Here is an 18,840-nt window from a genome sequence, read left to right as displayed (position 1 = left end):
GGATACTCACTCATTTTGGAGGCGCCCGGATACAGAAATCAGGTTTTTGGGCCCCGCTGATCTTCCCAGGCTGCCCCAGAGCCTGGGAGACAGGGAGGTGGGACCAGAGTGAGAGCAGGGTCAGCAGGAGGGGTGGCAGAACTGGGGGATCAGAGTACGTGAGTCACTCAGGGACATGCTGGCGGGTGGACCCCTGACACCCCTCTGCACCTGCCGTCACAGATGTCTCCTTGATGCCCTCCTTCTGCAGGCTGAACAGTCTACAAGGGCCTCTTGTAGCCATGACCATGAGAGATCTTGATATCAGCTGCCAAGGGCTTATGATCTCCTTTCCCCCTTAACAGTTTTAAAATGAGATGTAATTCACATACCTTAAAATTCACCTATTTGAGGTGTACTATTCAGTGGTTTTTAGTATATTCAAGAAGTTTGTGCAACTATGACCATAATTTTAGAACATTTTTATTACCCCAAAAAGAAACCTGTACCCAGTAGCCTGTACTCCCTACTTTGCTCCCCTCAAGCCCTGGCAACCACTAATCTATCTTTTAACCCTATGGACTTGCCTGTTCTGGACAGTTCACAAAAAAACAGGATCGTACATGTGATCTTTTGTGATTGGCTTCTTCATTAGTGTGTTTCACAGCTCATCATATCATCCATTATATCAGAACCTCATTCTTTTTAATTACTGAATACTATTCCCTTGTATGGATGTACCATATTATATATCCATTCTTCAGTTGATGGACATTTGGGTTGCTTCCACTTGGTGGCTATTATGAAAAAGTGAACAATCATGCACCAGTTTTTGTGCGGACAGGTTCTCGGCTCTCTTGAGATATCTATGCAGGAGTGGAAATGCTGGGTTATATGGAAACTTCATTTAACTTTCTGAGGAACTGCCAGACTGTTTTCCAAAGAGGCTGCACCAGATGATCTCCTTCTGGCAGATGGGGAGACTGGGGCCCAGAGAGGGAAGTGTCTTATGCAAAGCCACACACTGAGTCAGAGCAAGAGGGCAGGAGCTGGTCATATCAAGGCCTCAACTCCACCCCGCTCCGACCTCACTGCCGTTTGACTCTCACCCTAACTCTCCACACCCACTTCCACCCCATCCCTCTCCCTGCCCAGCAGCAAATCCCTTCCATCAGTCCCTCCCGAAGGCTCCCAAAGCCACATCAGGATCACGATCACATTCACATCTGCAGGGTGACTGACAAACTCTCTGCCATCTGGCCCTGCTTCTGCCTCATGTCTTTTTTTTAAGCAGCTTTGTTGAACTATACTTCACACACCATGCTGTTCACTCACTTAAAGTAGCCCAGTGCTCATCACACCTTTTTATTCTCTGCACTTGCGGATCATGCAGGTCTTGTTCTGGTTTCATGAAGACAGCCCCCGCTTTTGGGACCTTGCATATGCTGTCCCCTCTTCCTGGGATAATCTTTCCTTCTATTTCCCTAGCTCTGTATATATTTCCTTATAACTGGTCTTGAGATGGGTTGAGTCCTTCTGCTGGAACGCGTCTCCTGACCTCCCAGGCTGGTTGGAGGACCTACAGGACATTCCCACAGCCTCCGTAGGATCGTCCCTGCCACAACATGTGACACACAGTCTGAGCTTTTAAGGTCTTGCTCACATGCACAGAGTCTGGCAGATGGTCAATGAATGTCCTTTTGAGCCAGTAGAAAGATCTGAAAATACCTAGCATGGCCCTGGGCAGACTGTAGAAATCCAGGAAATATTTGCAGACTTCATGTCCTACTAGGACAGGGCAGTACCTCCTTTTGGGAACATTCCACTCAGTTTGGGTGATTAAAGCATAGAACATGATTGATTTTTATTCCTGGAACCCACCAGGACGACGGCATCCCCGTTTTCCTTTAGGGAATCACCCCAGCCCCACCTTCAGTCCTTGCAGTCCAGGTGGGGCTAAACATTTCCTGGAATTTGCACAAGACCCAAATCAGGTCAATTATCCTGACTTTTACTGGAATTTTTCCAGAAAGGGGTGCTTTTCACTGGGGTTACTAAATTGGTGTCTCTGTGAGAAGACAAACTGCTTGAGAGTAGAAAAAAGCAGACTTGAGGAAGCCACTGAGCCCTGATGACATCCTTTGAGGCCCTGGGTCCAGGTGTACCTGAAGCCACCAGACCACAGGACATTTTAGTTATTGAGCCAATTTACATTCATTTTTTAGAAAGTTGCTTAAGCCAGGTTGAGTTCTGTTCCCGTCACTCGCAACTGCGATATTCCCCACGTGGTTAGTAATCTGAGTCTTTCACACACACCCGTGCCCTTCCCACTCCTTACAGACCAAACATGGGAACCACGCCGACTTTTGCCTCTTAAGTACAGGTTTACCTACTGTCCTCAAATCTTAGTCGTCATTATTTCTGAGTTGTGTCGTGCAGTTGAGTGTCAGTATTTAGCCGTCCACGCCAGGCACCTTCCGGACCACAAGCAGTGAGTGGTTTCAGGTGCTAAGTCCAGGTTGGTGGAAAAGATAAAACACTCATTTAGCAGTTTGGTGCACACCGAACTCCAAGAAGCACACATAGTAAGCACGGCTCCCCTCAACTTGTGTGCTGGTTCTGGGAAAAGCCTGCGAAGACAGACTTGGCTTTACCCTTTAACTTGCTGATGTGAAGGACATGTATTTACCACTGTGATGGGTCAGAAGTCTTACACATTTTACCCACACAACTTTGCCACAGTGAAGAGGACAAACTGTGTGGGCGAAGAGGCGGACTGAGACGCTGAGGATGCCTTGCAGGAAGGAGGGTGACATCAGCAGGTACCAGCTACTGTTTCCATCCTGCCTGGCCTGGACCTTTCTGTATACAAGGTATCACGCTCTGCTTCATCGGGGGCAATGAATTGTAGGCATTTTAATCTGTAGGACTTTGTTGGTTTTGTTCCCTCTGCTTGGGATGCCCTTCTACACTGCAGAGCACTTTCGAGGCCCAGGTCAAAGGCCAGCTCTCCTGTGAACCCTTGCTCCTTTAATACTTTTGTTTCAGCAGCTATTTTAAATACCAGCATTTCTTACCTTGGGCCCATGGGTCACTGTGATAGGCTTTGGGGGCATCTATCAATGCTTCTGGGGTGACCTGAGAGATCTGTGTCTGTGCATTACTCTCGAGGGGAGGGTCAGAGCTTCTACCAGATTCTCTGAGGCCCCGCGACCCAGCGAGCAACTAAGAACCACCAATTTCTTATCTGTCCCCCTTATGAGTTCCTGAGGGCAAGGGTCACATCTTTCCCATCTCAGACTCTCCAGCACTGGTCCACGATAGACACTTAACTGTTGGCAGCAGGCTGTTAGTGACCCAGAGAGGCAACATTTTTACAGGCTAAGAAGAGAAAACAGGATGGTTTAATCTGTAGAGTTTGTTCTTGATTACAGTGTTCAACATGCAAAATTACCTCTTGGTAAGAGACGGATCTCTGCCACTTCCCTGGGACGGTTAATCCAGACAGAATCATTCCTGGGCAACCCTTAAGTAAGTGTCTGCCAGCAATCACCCTCTCCCTTCTTAGGGTATGTAAGCTCTCTCTTATCCAGAATAACTGGGACTTGGGTGTAGCCATACACAGTACAGCACCACTGGTTGGTCAGTGGATTTGATATATTCTGAACTCCAGTTCAGGACCTCCCATTACTTAACCTTTGAAGTCTCTGAGGATCCCAAAGGCACTTGAGAATCTGGCAGTGTCACCTGGCAGTGTCTCAGGGTTACTGATTTTCACTGGACAGTGTTCAGAAAGGTTTGCTAAGTCTGTCCTGGCCCAGAGTATTCACTCTGAAAAAGAGTCTGTCTGATAAGGTTTTGACAGATTTGCTCTTCCTGTCGTTCTGCAGGCGCAAAATGAACAACTAAGGGAGCTCCATTTTGCTCACCCACCATTCCTAAATTTTCGGTAATGAAAATGTGGTATCTGTGTGAGGAAAGTTATAAAAATACTAACAAAAAATCAAAAGTAAAATGAGGGGTGTTTGGAACACAAGGAAACAGGAGTTTACTGTGGTTAGAAGGCAGAATGACTAGGTAATAATTAGGTTTACTTGACAATGTTTTTTTCCAAAGACTGAATTCTTGCTAAGTTTTACATATTATCACTAGCTTGAGTTTGCCCCCCTCTCTGACTTTTATTACTAGTCACCAGAAGGAAAATTTAAAACATTTTGAAAACAGCTGTTTCTGGGCAAGTCACCCAGCACATACTCTTTATATTTCCTCTAGTTTCACACATAAAGGGGAACCCGGCTCAGATAAGAACAATCCTTGCTGCACACCCGCCAGCTCGTGCACCCGCCTTTTCATTCCCAGCGGCTCCAGCTCAAACCAAAGTCACAAGGTTAAGCGCTTCTTGGAGTTCCCGACACAGGTGATCCCTGCTTGGTCTTCAAAAAATAGAGGTCTGTAATTCCTTTTTGAACATGCCTTCGAAGTGGAGGTCTTTGGCCATGAGCTCCTCTTCGACATCATCCAGTGCCCACTGGTGATCCGTCAGCTCCAGAGCTTCCCACTCTGTCTGCAAAGGAAGAGAACACGGGGCAGGGAGGGAATGGCTGTTACAAGAGCGGAACTGACCAGCTGGGCCAGGAGCTGGGGTAGGCTGTTTACATATGTAGGTTACCTCCATCCTCATCTGCCCCCGCCCCTGCCCCCAATTTACAGACCAGGAGACTAAGGCTAAGAAAGAAAAAATTTGTTCAAGGTCACTGGAGCTAGTAACTAATTACATTTCTCTAATATTCTATTAATGCTGACTACTTTGTTTTTATTTATTTATTGACATATAGTTGATTTACAATATTGTGTTAGTTTCACGTGTACAAAGTGATTCAGTTACATATATGTATATTTCCAGATTATTTTCCATTATAGGTTATTACAAGATATTGAATATTGTTCCTTGTGTCATGAAGTAAACCCTTGTTGCTTATCTATTTTATATACAGTAGTATCTATTTTATATATATATAAAACAAACTCCTAATTTATCCTCCCTCCCTTTCCCCCTTGGTAACCATGTTTGTTTTCTATGTCTGTGAGTCTGTTTCTGTTTTGTAGATTCATTTATACTGTTTATTAGATTCCATATGTAAATGGTATCACATACTACTTGTCTTTCTGTCTGACTAACTTCACTTAGTATGAGAATCTCGAGGTTCATCCATGTTGCTGCAAATGTTAATAGTTCATTATTTTTTATGGCTGAGTAGAATTCCATTGTGTGTATACATGACATCTTCTTTATGCAGTTATCTGTTAACCTCTGAAGACTTGGGCTGTTTCCATGTCTTGGCTGTTGTAAACAGTGCTGCTGTGAGCACTGGGGTGCATGTATCTTTTCAAACGGGTTTTTGTCTTTTCCGGATATGCGCCCAGGAGTGGGATTGTTGGATCATATGGTAGCTCTATTTTTAATTTTCTAAGGAGCCTCCATACTGTTTTTCATAGTGGTTGTACCAATTTATATTCCCACTAGCAGTGTAGGAGGGTTCCCTTTTCTCCACACCCTCTCCAGCATTTATTATGTGTAGACTTTTCCATAATGGCCATTCTGACTGGTGTGAGGTGATACCTCATTGTGGTTTTGATTTGCATTTCTCTGATAATTAGCAATGTTGAGCATCGTTTCATGTGTCTGTTGGCCACCTGGATGTCTTCTTTGGAGAAATGTCTATTTAGATCTGCGCATTTTTTGATTTGGGTTGTTTGTTTTTTGCTATTGAGTTCTATGAGCTGTTTGTATATTTTGGAAATTAACCTTTTGTTGGTTGCATCATTTGCAAATATTTTCTTCCATACTTTTGCCTTTAATTAGCAGGTTTAAAAAATGCTCTATGAAACTTAGTGTGATACAAACATTAGCTCATGGGTGTGGGTTTTTAAACATAAAATTCCCCATGACATAAAATTCACCCTTTTAATATGTACAATTTAGTGGTTTTCAGTATATTCATAAAGATGTACACCATCACCACTGTCTAATTCCAGAGCACTTTCATCACTGCAAAAACAAATGAAACAGCAGACACTCCCCACCTCCCCCAACCCCTGGCAACTAATACTTTACTTTCTGTAACTTTGGATTCATCTTTTCTGGACACAACATGTGGTCTTTTGTTACTGGTTTCTTTCACTTAGCGCATTTTTAAGCTTCCTCCCTGTGTTAGCATGAGTCAGTACTTCATTCTTTTTTATGGCTGACTAATATTCTATTGCATACATTCCACTGTCTATACACTGTATTATCTGTTCATCAGATGATGGACATTTGAGTTGTTTCTACTTTTTGACTATTATCAATAGTGTTCTGAACGTTCTTATACTAAATTTTTGTGTGAACATTATGTTTTCAGTTCTCTTGAGTATTTACCTAAAAGTAGAATTGCTAGGTCATATGATAATAACTATGTCTAACTTTCTTTGGAAAGGCTAAAAACTGCTTTCTGAAGCGGCGGCACAATCACCAGCATGTGTGAGGCTCCAATTTCTCCACATCCTTGCCAATATTTGTTCTGTCCATCTTTTTTATTATAACCATCCGGGTGACTGTGAAGTGGTATCTCACTGTGGTTTTGATGTGCATTTCGCTGATGACTAGTGATGCTGAGCATCTTTCCATGGGCTTAGCTTATTGGGTATTTGTGTATCTTCTTTGGAGAAATGTATATTTAACTCTTTTGTCCATTTCTTACTGGACTGTCTTTTTATTGTTGCATTCTAAAAGTTTTTAATACTGGACTCTTATCAGATTTATCATTTGCAAACATTTCCTCTGATTTTATGGGTTGTCTTTTCACTTTCTAATAGTGTTTTATGAAGCACAAAACTTTTCTTCCCCCAACCCCAATTATGAATCCTTTTTATTAGAAAAGTTTTCATTTTGACAAAGTTCCATCTATTTTCCCCTTTGTTGCCTGTACTTTTGACATAATATCTGAGAAATCATTGTCTAATTTAAGGTCACAGACACATCTATGATGTTTTCTTTTAAAAGCTTTATAGTTTCAGCTCTTATATTTAGGTCTTTGACCCATTTAAAAACTTATTTTTTTATTCTGGTAAAATACATATGTTTGTATATATGTGTGTGTGTGTATACATAAATATAAAACATAAAATTTGCCACTTTTAAACCATTAAGTATACATTCTAGTGGCATTAATTATGTTCAGTGTTGTGCAACCATTACCATATTTCCAAATTTTTCATCCCCTAAACAGAAACTCTGGACCCAATAAGCAGTAAGACTATTCTTTCCCCCAGTGAGTTGTCATGGCATCTGTCAAATATCATTTGCTCTAAATGCATGGGTCTATTTCTGAATTCCCAATTCTCCTTCATCACTGTGTACGTCCATCAGTATGCCACTCCCACACAGTCTTGATGACTGTAGCTCAGAAGTAGCTTTTAAGATCAGGAAGTATAAGTCTTCCAGCTTTGTTCTTATTTAACATTGTCTGGCCTATTCTGGGACCCTTTCACTTCCATATGAACTTCAGGAGCAGCCTGTCAATTTCTGCAAGAAAGGGTGGTGGAATTTTGATAGAGACTGTGTTGAATCTGTAGATCAACAGATCTGGCAGTATTGCCATCTTGACAATATTAAGTCTTCTAATCCACGAACATGGGTGTATTCCCACTTATTCAGGTCTTCTTTAATTTCTTTCAGCAATATTTTATAAGTTTCAGTGTACAAGCCTTGCATGTTTTGTTAAATTTATTATTTTATTCTTTTTGAAACGATTATAAATGGAATTGTTTTCTTCATTTCAGTTTTTCAGATTCTTTATTACCAGTGTGTAGAAATGTGACTGATTTCTGTATATCGACCCTGTATCCCAAAACCTTGCTGAACTTGTTTATTAGCTCCCATGGTTTTTGTTTGTTTGTTTGTTTTGTGGATTCCTTGCGTTACTCTATGCAAGGCCATGTTATCTGCAAACAGAGATAGTTTTACTTCTTCCCTTCTAATCTAGATGCTTTTTCTTTCTTTTTCCTGCTAACTTCTCTGGCTAGGACATCTGGTACAGTGTTGAACGGAAGTGGTGAGAGTGGACATCCTGGTTTTGTCCCTAACGCTAGAGGAAAAGCTGTCAGTGTGAATATGATGTTAGCTGTGGGTCTTCTGCAGATGTCATTCATCAAGATGAGCAAATTCCCCTCTATTTCTAGTTTTTATCATGTAAAATAGTAAGACTTTCCTGTATAAAAATTATATTGGATTTGAGAGATTCCAGAATCATTTCATGAAAAGACTGTAAGTATTTGATTTTTTTTTTAAATGAAATTTATAGCAGGGTCCAAAAAAGTTCAAAGTAGTCCAGAAGTTGACCTGGTGCCTCTCATTGGGCTGTTTTTATAGTTTTGTTCACAGTGTGGATTAAATTTGGGCGAGCATTTAAAAACCAGTAAAAGTACCAAAAATCTCTAATTTACCTGACAGATGATTCTGTCTCAGGAATAAGATATGTAAACTAAAACACATTTTTATCAGATTTAAACAATGGGACCACACATACTTTACTTGCGTCAGGGAATCCATCTTTAAAAGTAACTCTGAGTGGGGGAAGGCCATAGCTCAGTGGTAGAATGTGTGCCTAGCATGCACAAGGTCCTGGGTTCAATCCCCAGTACCTCCATTAAAATAAATAAATAAAAACCTAATTATTCCCCCTACCCCAAGAAAAGAATAAAAAAAAAAGTAACTCTGGTAACTCCTTTCAGAGCTTCAGTGAAGCTGGAAGGAAGAGTGAGTGTACCTTAAAAGCTTTGTTGGTGTCCGCGGGCATGGCCATGGCTGCTCCAGTCATCTGTTCCTGCATCATCCGTGACTGGTCAGCCGCTGCAGCGTAACACACAGTACCGTGAGTGCCCGGGCTCAGCCAGCACCCAGGACCCTCGGGGAGGAAGGGTCCTTACATAGCACTTACGGATGCTTGCTTGGCAGTGTGTTAGAGAATGTATGTGACGGGTCACTGGCTGGCCCTACCACGCCCTCTGTGACCCTGGAAAGTCACTTTACCTCTCCTGAAAAATGGGCATGATAACAGTAGGGTAATAACAGGAGAAGAAAGGTAACTGAAGGAAGCTCTAAACTTTATTTCAAATTGAAATAACAATAACTACAGCCATTGGTTACTGAGCAAGTCCTACATGCCAGCTACTTCACTAAGTACTTTATGTATCTACCTCGTTACTCCTAGTAACAAGCCCAGGAGTTAACTGTTAAGGTCCCAATTTTACAGACAGGTAAGCAGAGGACTAGAGTGGTTAAGTAACTTGCCCAAGGTCCCAGCTATGAAGAGAGAGCCAGGACCGCTACTGGCAAGAACTCTAGTCAGTGGACTAACTGCTCACACCCAGCCTTCTTTCAGCTTCAGGTTTACGGCTCACACTGCTGGTGCTGAATCCCTCACATCAGAGGGCATCAGACTTTGGGCAACTAAATATTGACCCCGTGATGGCCAAGGAGAATTCAGATCCTCAGTTGGACCCTGGGATTTTTAAGAATCTTTCTGAATACCTCAGAAACTTATGAACAAGTTTAAGGAATGAAGCACTGTCTCTGACCACACTCATAAACAGCAAGGCAACATGACCAATCTGGCTCTGGCCTGGACGATTCGTCTATCGAAGTATTTGCTTATTAAACCTGATGTGCTTCTTACCATTATCTTGGCCCAAAATCAGAGAGTAAATGCTCCGAAGCCCAAACACATTGAGGAAGTACCAGGATGCAGAACTCACCCTAGTGAAGCAAAAGTGAAACAAGGTAGGTAGTTATTTCAGAGTTAACATAGTTCACACTTCCCTTCCATCCAAAGTTGTCCAGGGTATGCGAAGAGATCAGCTGGGGGTAGGCTATATGCTTCTAAAGCACAACCAAAGAAGAAATGCAAGTTGTGAAGGTGGTATTACAAATAGCTACAGCTCTCCGCGAGCAACCAGCTGAGTGCTGGGTTTGCACAGACTCTGGGGTCAGATCCCAGTTCCTCCACTCGCTTCAGAGCTGCTGTGAGGATAAAATAAGGTAATATATGGAGGCAGACGCCTACTTCCAGCCACGTGATAGATTCTTCTACATTCAGTAGCAGGAACTGAACTCACTACTGGTGTGCCTCATATTATCAGGGAGTGTAAGCCTTGTGTAATTTAATTTTCCTTTCTGCATAATGGGTTTTCAAACCATTTATTTTTAATCATCAGAACACACACTTACTATATATAATAAATGCAAATGATATAGAAGTACATAAAATATAAGTTGAAGCAGGCCTCCTGTCCTGAATCCTGTTCTCTAGAGGAAATCACAAGTGCTGGTGGGCTTCACGCTTTTCCTGCAATCCTGAAGACTGCAGCTACTGGGAAAGCCACTCCAAGTTTTAAACTGTATCACTGAAGTTCTCCTTAGCTTAGATTTCCCACCTTGCCGCCATAAAATTAATATGCTTGCATATAATAAAAACTAAAAAGATTAAAAGAAATGATACAGAGGGGGAAAGAAGCCACACTTCATTCCAATACTTGGGTTGCACGTATCTGTACGTAATGATGCAGGTCCGTAAGCTAATTTATACCTGGTTTCAGTCTCCTTTGTCCAGGAGAGCATGTCAGGCACATACCTGTCCAGCTGCTGAGAAAGGAGAAAAAGCTTTACTCCAGCCCATGAAGCTTTTGTCTCCAAATGAGACTGGAAGGTCAAGGTTTAACAGAGTCATGCTATTCATTAGGTTCAGCTTTCCTGCTCCGGGAGAACCTCGCACAGCCCAGAATCTCCCAGCACCGGGTCTGTCCTGCCCCTGCCATACAACCAGACACGGCTCTGCTCCAGCTGCGGGGTGAGTCAATCAGCATGGGTGACCCCCACTGTCCACTCTCCTCCTCCCGTCCGGCTTCCATATTTATATGCCAGTCTCTGGGAAGCTGTGGATAAAATAATCTAGAGACACCACAGGAAGAGCACCCCCAGGTTCCAGCTGCTGCAGCAGTGTTCTAAGAGCTTCTCAGATTTGGGGTTTTATTACTCTGATATAAAAAACAGAATGGTAAATAAGACATGAGTGCTGGATTTGGACAGATCTGTGGTCAGATCTCAATGTCTCCACTTACATGCTAGGGTTGCTATGAGAAAAAAGTAATATATGGAAAATAGCACAGAGACTGGCACCAGTGAAAATGATTAATGTTGTTATCAGCAGTGATGTATTTTGGAAAAAATAATACAAACATCCACTCCCATGAGCTCTAGGGTATTTATTGCTAAAAAGTTTGCCTTGGCCAGAGTTCCTGGCTTTCTTTTAACTTTTTTGATTAAAAAAAGTTAAAACACATCCATCTTGCACTCCTGAGCCCCAAGAGGCTAGAGAAAAGAGGCTGATACATTCTCTCCTGATACATTCCCTCCTTTTGCAAGACTCATGTAAAAGCCACCACAATCCATCCGAGGCATTCTGAGTGGAGTTTCAATGAGAAAAACTCCAAAAACCTATTCCACTGAAGTAGGCAAACTGGAAATCCTGTTTTTCACGAGATCCTTGTTTTAGATTTTGGTTTGTGTTCTTATTAAGTAAAAGTCCTTACCAGGATGCGTCTAATGTGAGTAGTTCAATTCCTTGCTGTAGCATAGGCTTAAAACGGAGGGTCAGTGGAAATGGGACCTTCGCTGCAGGGAAGAAAGAGAAAGTTCAAGTCACTCCTCACTTCCTTTTTAGAACAGTTTAAGTCTCGTGCACATATTATTTCCCCAAGGAGGTGGGAACTCTGTACCATACAGTGTTTGGAAAATGATTTCCATAATAAGATTTGGGTCAATTTCTGAAGAAATTTACAGTCAAATAAAACCTTGCTATAGTTCTTTGAACAACACCAGCTTTTCTACTGCTTAAGAAGCAGGGCCTCAAACTGAGCTGTGACCCAAAATCTGGAAGTCTGCACTCATCTGTTAAACCCAAAGTGGAATATATCCCCACGAAGAACTACATTACTGAGAAACCATATTCATTTAAATCAAACAGTTTACAAACAGACAAATGACTGACCCCAACACTTAGAAAATGAAGTCAAAACAGAAATAGGCTTCCCTTTCTCCTACCAGAACACCAAATTAGCTTCAGATATAAACTAGCACGTCACTCATTTGAGTCCCTATTGGTAAACAAGCATCCACATTGTGAATTTATGATCACTTTGGAGTAAGAGACATAAAATCATGGCATGTAAGTTTTTTGTTCAAAGACTGTTTTCAGTTTCCACCAGAGAACATAGGACCCATGACAGGAGGTCTCAGCAGCATGTGGCAGGAGGACGCAGGAAAGGCGCACAGAGGGAGTGCAGCTGGCGTCTCCTGGGCCTGGAGCTTACTTGTAACAAAGCCGGAAAACGTCATGTTGATCCACCCACCAATGAGAATCATAGGGAGGACGTTTGTTACGTTGCCTTTCATCATGTCTGTGAGCATAGTGGGGTCTAAGACAAAAACAGAGAGACATGTTACCACTGCTGGCAGGGACTTACTCCTTGTTTACTGTAGAATTTTAATTTACTTGATAATTGAAGTAACACAAGTTCACTGTAAAAAAGAATTCAAACGACATAGGAACACCGGAGGTAGACAGTTCCTCTGAGCCTACTCTCTAAACACGTAACTGTTCATTGTATATCCTTCCATCGCATGTCTGTATAAATACACATACACACCTATGCATGTATATATGTATATACGCACAATAGTTTCACTCTATGTGTACATAAAGAGACACCATGCTTACTATTCTGCTTCCTAATTTAAAGAAGTTAACATATTGTGAATGGTGTTTCCATATTGGTGTATGCCATTATTTTCAGCGTCTGCATAGGAGTCTACTGTGTGGTGACACCCATCACTTTTGGGTAGACCTGTAGACTGTTTCCTTTTTTTTTTTTTGCCAATACACAATGCTGCCAACAAATACCTTGTACATATATCTGCATGTTTACTTAAGTGTTTCTGTAAGAGAAACTCTTAGAATTATTTCTGGGCCAAAGGATTTGATCTTTTAAAACTGAGCTCCAGCAACAGTGAGAGTGCCTAACTTCCCATGACCTTGACAGTAGCAGCTTTGGTTGAGATTTTCCATCTTCGCAAATTTAATGGGCTAAAAGGGACATCTTGCTTTAATTTGCATTCCTTTGATTTTAGTGATGTCAAGCATCTTTTCATACGCTTATTGGTCTTTTGATTCTTGTTGGTTTTCTGGGAGACTTATTAAAATCCCTGTACTTTCTGTCTGGGTTTAAAATAGCTGGTTATCTCACCTAGAGAAACAGGTACTAAAATGAGAGGATAGTCAACACTGAATAACAAATTATTTTGTTTTACTTTAAAGATGCTGTATTTTTCACACGACGGGGATAAGTGGAAGTAAGAAATCTGTTAGAGGAAAAACTGTGGGGTGGGCCAAACAATCATGTCTGACAAAGAGAGGATGGTCCAGGGAAGCATTCGGGCAGAATCTGGGGGGCCATCTGCCAGCAACAGGATCCAGACACTGGGTGGCACCTGGGAGTGGAATGCTTTCCAGCTGTGCTCCTCACAGCCCTGGGTCCTGTGGAAGAGCAAAGGGGACAGACCCAGCTCCACTCAGCCGAGAGTGCTCTCTCTTTTTTTTTTTAAGTTCCACTTTATACACTGGGGCTCCCTGCAGACTTATTTGAAAAAGAAAACTCCATTTCTGTATGTACATCCCTATATCAGACGATCTCTCAGATCCCTTAGATTACTGTGTTCTACAATTTAAATTTCAAATAAAAGGACGTCCTCCCTGCCCACCCCACCCCTCCGAACTCACGTTAAGATTCTTCCTTCGAGATGAGAAGGGACTACACGTACCAGTCATTGGAGAAGGTGGCACAACCTTCCTTTTAGTTTTTTTGAAAAATCCATCCTCTGAGTTGTTGAAGTAATATTTCCGTGTCAAGAAAGACTAGTAGAAAAAAGAACTTTTTAAGTCTTAAAACTGTGACATAGCACATTGTCGAATTATTACCCCAAGGTTTTAGTCCAAAGGCCCTTGGCATATGCTGTTAGACTCAGAGCTTGCAGCCTACTTGGCAGCCGACCTGACACTTTAGCTGAGTCACATTTAAAAACAATTTCCTAAGAAAGGCGAGGTCACAATGACAGCAAACACTACCAGGCCACAGCTTAATTATGGCCTCACTGGCCTTCAGCTTTTCCCGAAGAGTTCCCTTATAAAGCTTTCAGTTATCTACTGCCCTCAACAGTGAATCCTGCAGTTCTTAATAAAAGATAGATGAGTACCTGTTTGGGAATGTACTTTCCATTTTCCCTGAGGACTCTGCTTCGAATTAGAACTTGACTGAAAAATACAACCAAGACAATGAGAGTTTTAAAAGCGAAACAGTAGAAGAAAATGAGACAATCAAGTAGAAGACCTATTTAAACACAAGAGAGGGCCTATTTGGCAATAGCCCTGTGCGGAAACTTTTCAAAATACAAATGTCCTTAAAACCAATAGGACGTACTTAACCCAACAATCAGCTTTCCAAAAAAGCATTTTTCAGAAATGACTGTTTCTGAACAAAGATTTCTGAGGAAGGCACATTTGGGACATTAAGCTCAGCTTTTTCTTACTTTATAATGAGCTAAGAAGGAACTTTCTCTGAGTGCAAAGAGTAGCAGTTGGATGTAACTCAGAAGATCTGGGGGCAGGAGGAGGGAGGAAGGGTGAGGAGAAGAGAAGGAAATGTTCAAACCCCACAGAGAAATTAGTACAGGACTTGACAGGGTTGTTACCTGACAGACAACAAACAGAAATCCCACCCAGGATTCAGAATGTTAGTAAGCACTCAATAAATACCTACTGAGCTAATAAATGAAATAATCTGGTGATATTTGAACATAACTGATCATCATAAGTAACAAAGTGCACCACTACTTAGTGGTGCTAGATACAAACACTAAACAGCAGAGATCAAAATGATAATTTTTTCTAGGTTTTCAAGTTGTTCTAATGAGGGGGAGAAAAAACCACTTTAAGTTAATGGAAAACCTTCTTGAAAAGTGGAAAAAAAAATCGTAGACAGAAATGAACACAATAAAACTGTGCTTGGTTTTCTCTCTGCTCCTCAGTGTAAACCACCAGCTGTAAGCAGTCAGCCGGTCCCCCAAGGGTCCCCTTGTCACCTTATGCATATTCTAGCTTCTCCATGTGCTGGGAATGCTCTAGTGCCCCCCTCCCTCCCCAAGTCTACCTCATCATGCCCAAACCCCCTTTTCAAGCCCCAATGACTCCATGGAACTCTCTCCTTTTTTTTAACTAAAGTATAGCTGATTTACAATATTGCATTAGTTTCAGGTGTAGAGCAGTGATTCACTTTTTTTTTTGCAGACTGTATTCCATTATAGTTTATTACAACATATTGGATGTAATTTCCTGTGCTATATGGTAAATCCTAGTTGCTTATCTATTGTATGTATAGTAGTTTGTATCTGTTAATCCCATACTCCTAATTTGTCCCTCCCCCACTCCCATCCCTCTCCCCTTTGGCAACCATAAGTTTTCTGTCTGTGAGTCTGTTTCTGTTTTGTATATAGATTTATTCATATTATATTTTAGATTCCACATATAAGTGATATCACATAGTATTTGTCTTTCTCTGGCTTACTTCACTAAGCATAATATTCTCTTAAGTCCATCCATGTTGCTGCAAATAGCAATAGTTTATTCTTTTTTAATGGCTGAGTAACATTCCATGGAACTCTGGAGTTTCACAGTCTTAAAGATCTGTTTGTTTTTCTCCTTTGTAAAGAGTCAATGGGGGAGGGTATAGCTCAGTGGCAGAGTGCATGCATAGCATGCATGAGGTCCTGGGTACAAGCCCCAGTACCTCTGTTAAAACAAACAAACTAACCTAATTATCCCTCAAACAAAACAAACAAACAAAAAGGAGTCAGTATATTCAAGCTTGAGAACCACTTTTTACATACATTCTATCTCAAAATATGGTCTAATTTTTTTTATTTATGTATTTTTCAGTTTTGGTTTAACACATGTTAGAAAAATTTTAGTAAGTTTTGAGGCAGTAAAAGCTTAATAATTTGTGAAACTGAATGTCCCATTTTGTGATCATTCACGCTTATGGAAACTTATACTGTATTTAGAGGAATGCTTTACATCTAAAAAATATCTTCTGCCTTGGACTTTGGCCAGTTCAGAGTCACGTGCTCAGATTCTATCCAAGTTCAAATGATGACCTGGTAGGATATAGACATAGCACGTCGGAACTGGCATGATCCAACTGCCTCACTTAAGGGATGGAGTAATTATGACTAGAGATGTTGAGTTTTCTCTAAAGCAGTAAATCCCCATGGGGCTGGTATTGCTTTCTAGGGAGCGTTATGGAAATCTGTGGAAATTTTTTGGTTGTTAAAATGATGGAGTGGAAGGGAAAGAACATATAACTGTCATTTGCTAACGGTAAGGGATGCTAAGTATCCCTGGGGATACAGGTTCCCAGTTCCAGTTGTGCAACACAAAGAACTGCCGCATGTCTCACACTGCTTTTGAATATCCCGCGGAATTGTTTTTCATTATTTGAGCCTCACACCTAATTCCCATTTTTTGCAGAAAGTGGGGGTTGATTTTTATACATACTTAATTTCCAGGTATACAACCATGAAGTAAATGTAGGGAAAACTGTACTTTGTTTTGTTCAGAACTTTATCAAGAGTAGTTCACCTAATTAGGTAAATCGCATCCAAACCAGCACCACCTTATCGCGAACACATTGTTTCAGCCTACAACAGAACCTGTCTCGATTATGGTGATTTTATAGCTAGGTGCATGCATCTGACTTCTGCCTCGAATCTTCTAGGACTGTTGTACACAAGGACTTGTGATATATAAATGAAATTATTTTCCTTTTATTCCTCTTGATCGTTACAAATAGAACAGTATGTGTCCCCCCCCACAACATGTTCTTGTATGTAGAGTGCATCAATTGTGAATTTCACTTGGGGTTAGAAAAGGGAGCTTTAGGTCTGATATCATACCAGAAACATCACTCTGAAATCATAGTGAACCTGGAGCAGAAAATTGTTAGAGAATCTATGACAGCAGGAATCATGGTCAAGAGAATTTCACTTGGAAGTGAGACTGATCTGGGTTCAAGTACACGCATATTTTACTATTTTTGTTATTTTGGGAAGGCCATTTAACTTCTCTGGGTTTCCTTTTCTTCAGCTGTAAAAATGGGTTCAAGATTATCTATCTTAGTGCTACTGGGAGGATAAAATGAGAATAATTTATTGGCATCAATAAATGAATAAATAAATGCAGAATGTCTGAAATTTCTCTACTTGGCATCTTTCTAAAGTCTTTCTTTTTGTGAACAGACTTCTTAAGATTATCTCCAGGAGGCTGGTTCTGATCAGTTCTGAAAATGATGCCACAGAAAAATGTGACCACTGTGGTATAGTAGAAAGAGCTCCAGACTTGGGCACCGGAAAAGCTGGTTTCAAATCCTGAATGTCACCACGTGTGACCGTGGAACCTCTTCAGCCTCAGTTTCTATAAAATGAGACAACAGCATCTACTGCTGAGAATTGCTCTGAATTTTAAATAAGTTAATGAATATAAGTGCTTAGCATAGTGCCTGGCATAGAATTAGTGCTTAATAAATGTTGGTTTATTATTCTCACCTGGGAAACACAAATGAAAATGATAAAGCAGTGCTTCCCAAACTTCAGTTATTCCCATTTCACGGCTATGATTTTTGTCTTATTCGCCTAGCGCCTGTAGTGCTAAAAACAGTATTTTTTACATATCAACTTTTTCTACTTACAAGTTTAAAAAACTCTTTAAATTATCGGCAACATGATGCAAGACCAGAATTACCTGCCACAAATAGAAAGTGTTAAATACAATAAAAACAAAACATTATTAAATTTTAGCTAGATACTGTTGCCTGTGGCAAGTTGAGCCTGAGGCTTGCTCTTGGTTACAATGGGACATTAATAACTGATAGGGAATTGTTAAAGACATAGTAGCATTCACCTGAGATGGTCTCTGAAAATAATCAGAACGATTAACTGAAAAGTTCTTTTATTTTAACATGGAGGGCGCACACGTCTAGATACAACCTAAAATCATCTCAAATTACCTCTCCGCAGAGTCATGAAACAGTAGTTTTCTGGTGAAAACAGTATAATCACACATATCTTCTCTACTGACATTCACGGATAAGCCCACCAAGGGTTGACGACTAGCCTAACAATATTAACAGCAACACCTTATTGAACAACTAATATGTTCCAGGCCTGTGCTAAAGGCTTTATAGATTGATAGATTTTGTATCTAAAATTTATCTCTCACGCCTGCTCTGTTCGGCATGTCCTATTATTCATCCTCATTTTACAGATGACGAAAGTGGAACACAGAGGTAACTCAGCCAAGGACACTCAGCTAGCGCGGGCGCGATGAACCCGGGCACACTGACATAAGCCCCGCACTCTCTTGCCCAAGGTCACGGCAGAGTGGGATCGCCGGAGAGGGGAGGGCGCTGACCTGTCGGAGACTTGTTCCTGGGTGAGCTTCTTGTCGCTCTGAAGCAGAATGGACACGTAGTGGCGGATCATGCCCACGAAGAAGGTGATGATAACGATAGGCAGGACCACCCAGAGGCGGATGTTGGAGTCTAGCAGCAGCTCAGGCCCCGCCATCTTCCCACAGCGCCGGCTCCCGGATGGGTGGAGCCGGGATTCTCTTCCTAGGGAGCAGGGGCTTCTCACCGAGTTCGCCTCCGGGCCTTCCC

The 18,840-nt window shown here is 41.5% G+C and overlaps 1 protein-coding gene across 1 annotated transcript; it reads right to left on the bottom strand.

The window, feature by feature from the left end:
- Window positions 1–4,003: 4,003 nt before the first annotated feature.
- Window positions 4,004–18,748, bottom strand: EMC3 (ER membrane protein complex subunit 3). Its single transcript, XM_010984945.3, has 8 exons — window positions 18,594–18,748; window positions 14,327–14,384; window positions 13,895–13,988; window positions 12,388–12,492; window positions 11,608–11,689; window positions 9,696–9,775; window positions 8,787–8,869; window positions 4,004–4,543 (listed from the first exon to the last, which is right to left on the bottom strand). Exons 1-8 carry the CDS (start codon window positions 18,746–18,748, stop codon window positions 4,415–4,417), a joined length of 786 nt encoding a protein of 261 aa, XP_010983247.1. The 3' UTR covers window positions 4,004–4,414.
- Window positions 18,749–18,840: the final 92 nt, after the last annotated feature.

This window comes from Camelus dromedarius, chromosome 17 (assembly GCF_036321535.1).
Source record: "Camelus dromedarius isolate mCamDro1 chromosome 17, mCamDro1.pat, whole genome shotgun sequence".
Taxonomy (NCBI): Eukaryota; Metazoa; Chordata; class Mammalia; order Artiodactyla; family Camelidae; genus Camelus; species Camelus dromedarius.
Note: the sequence above shows the minus strand (reverse complement) of the source record. Positions and strands in the feature narration are given on the sequence as shown.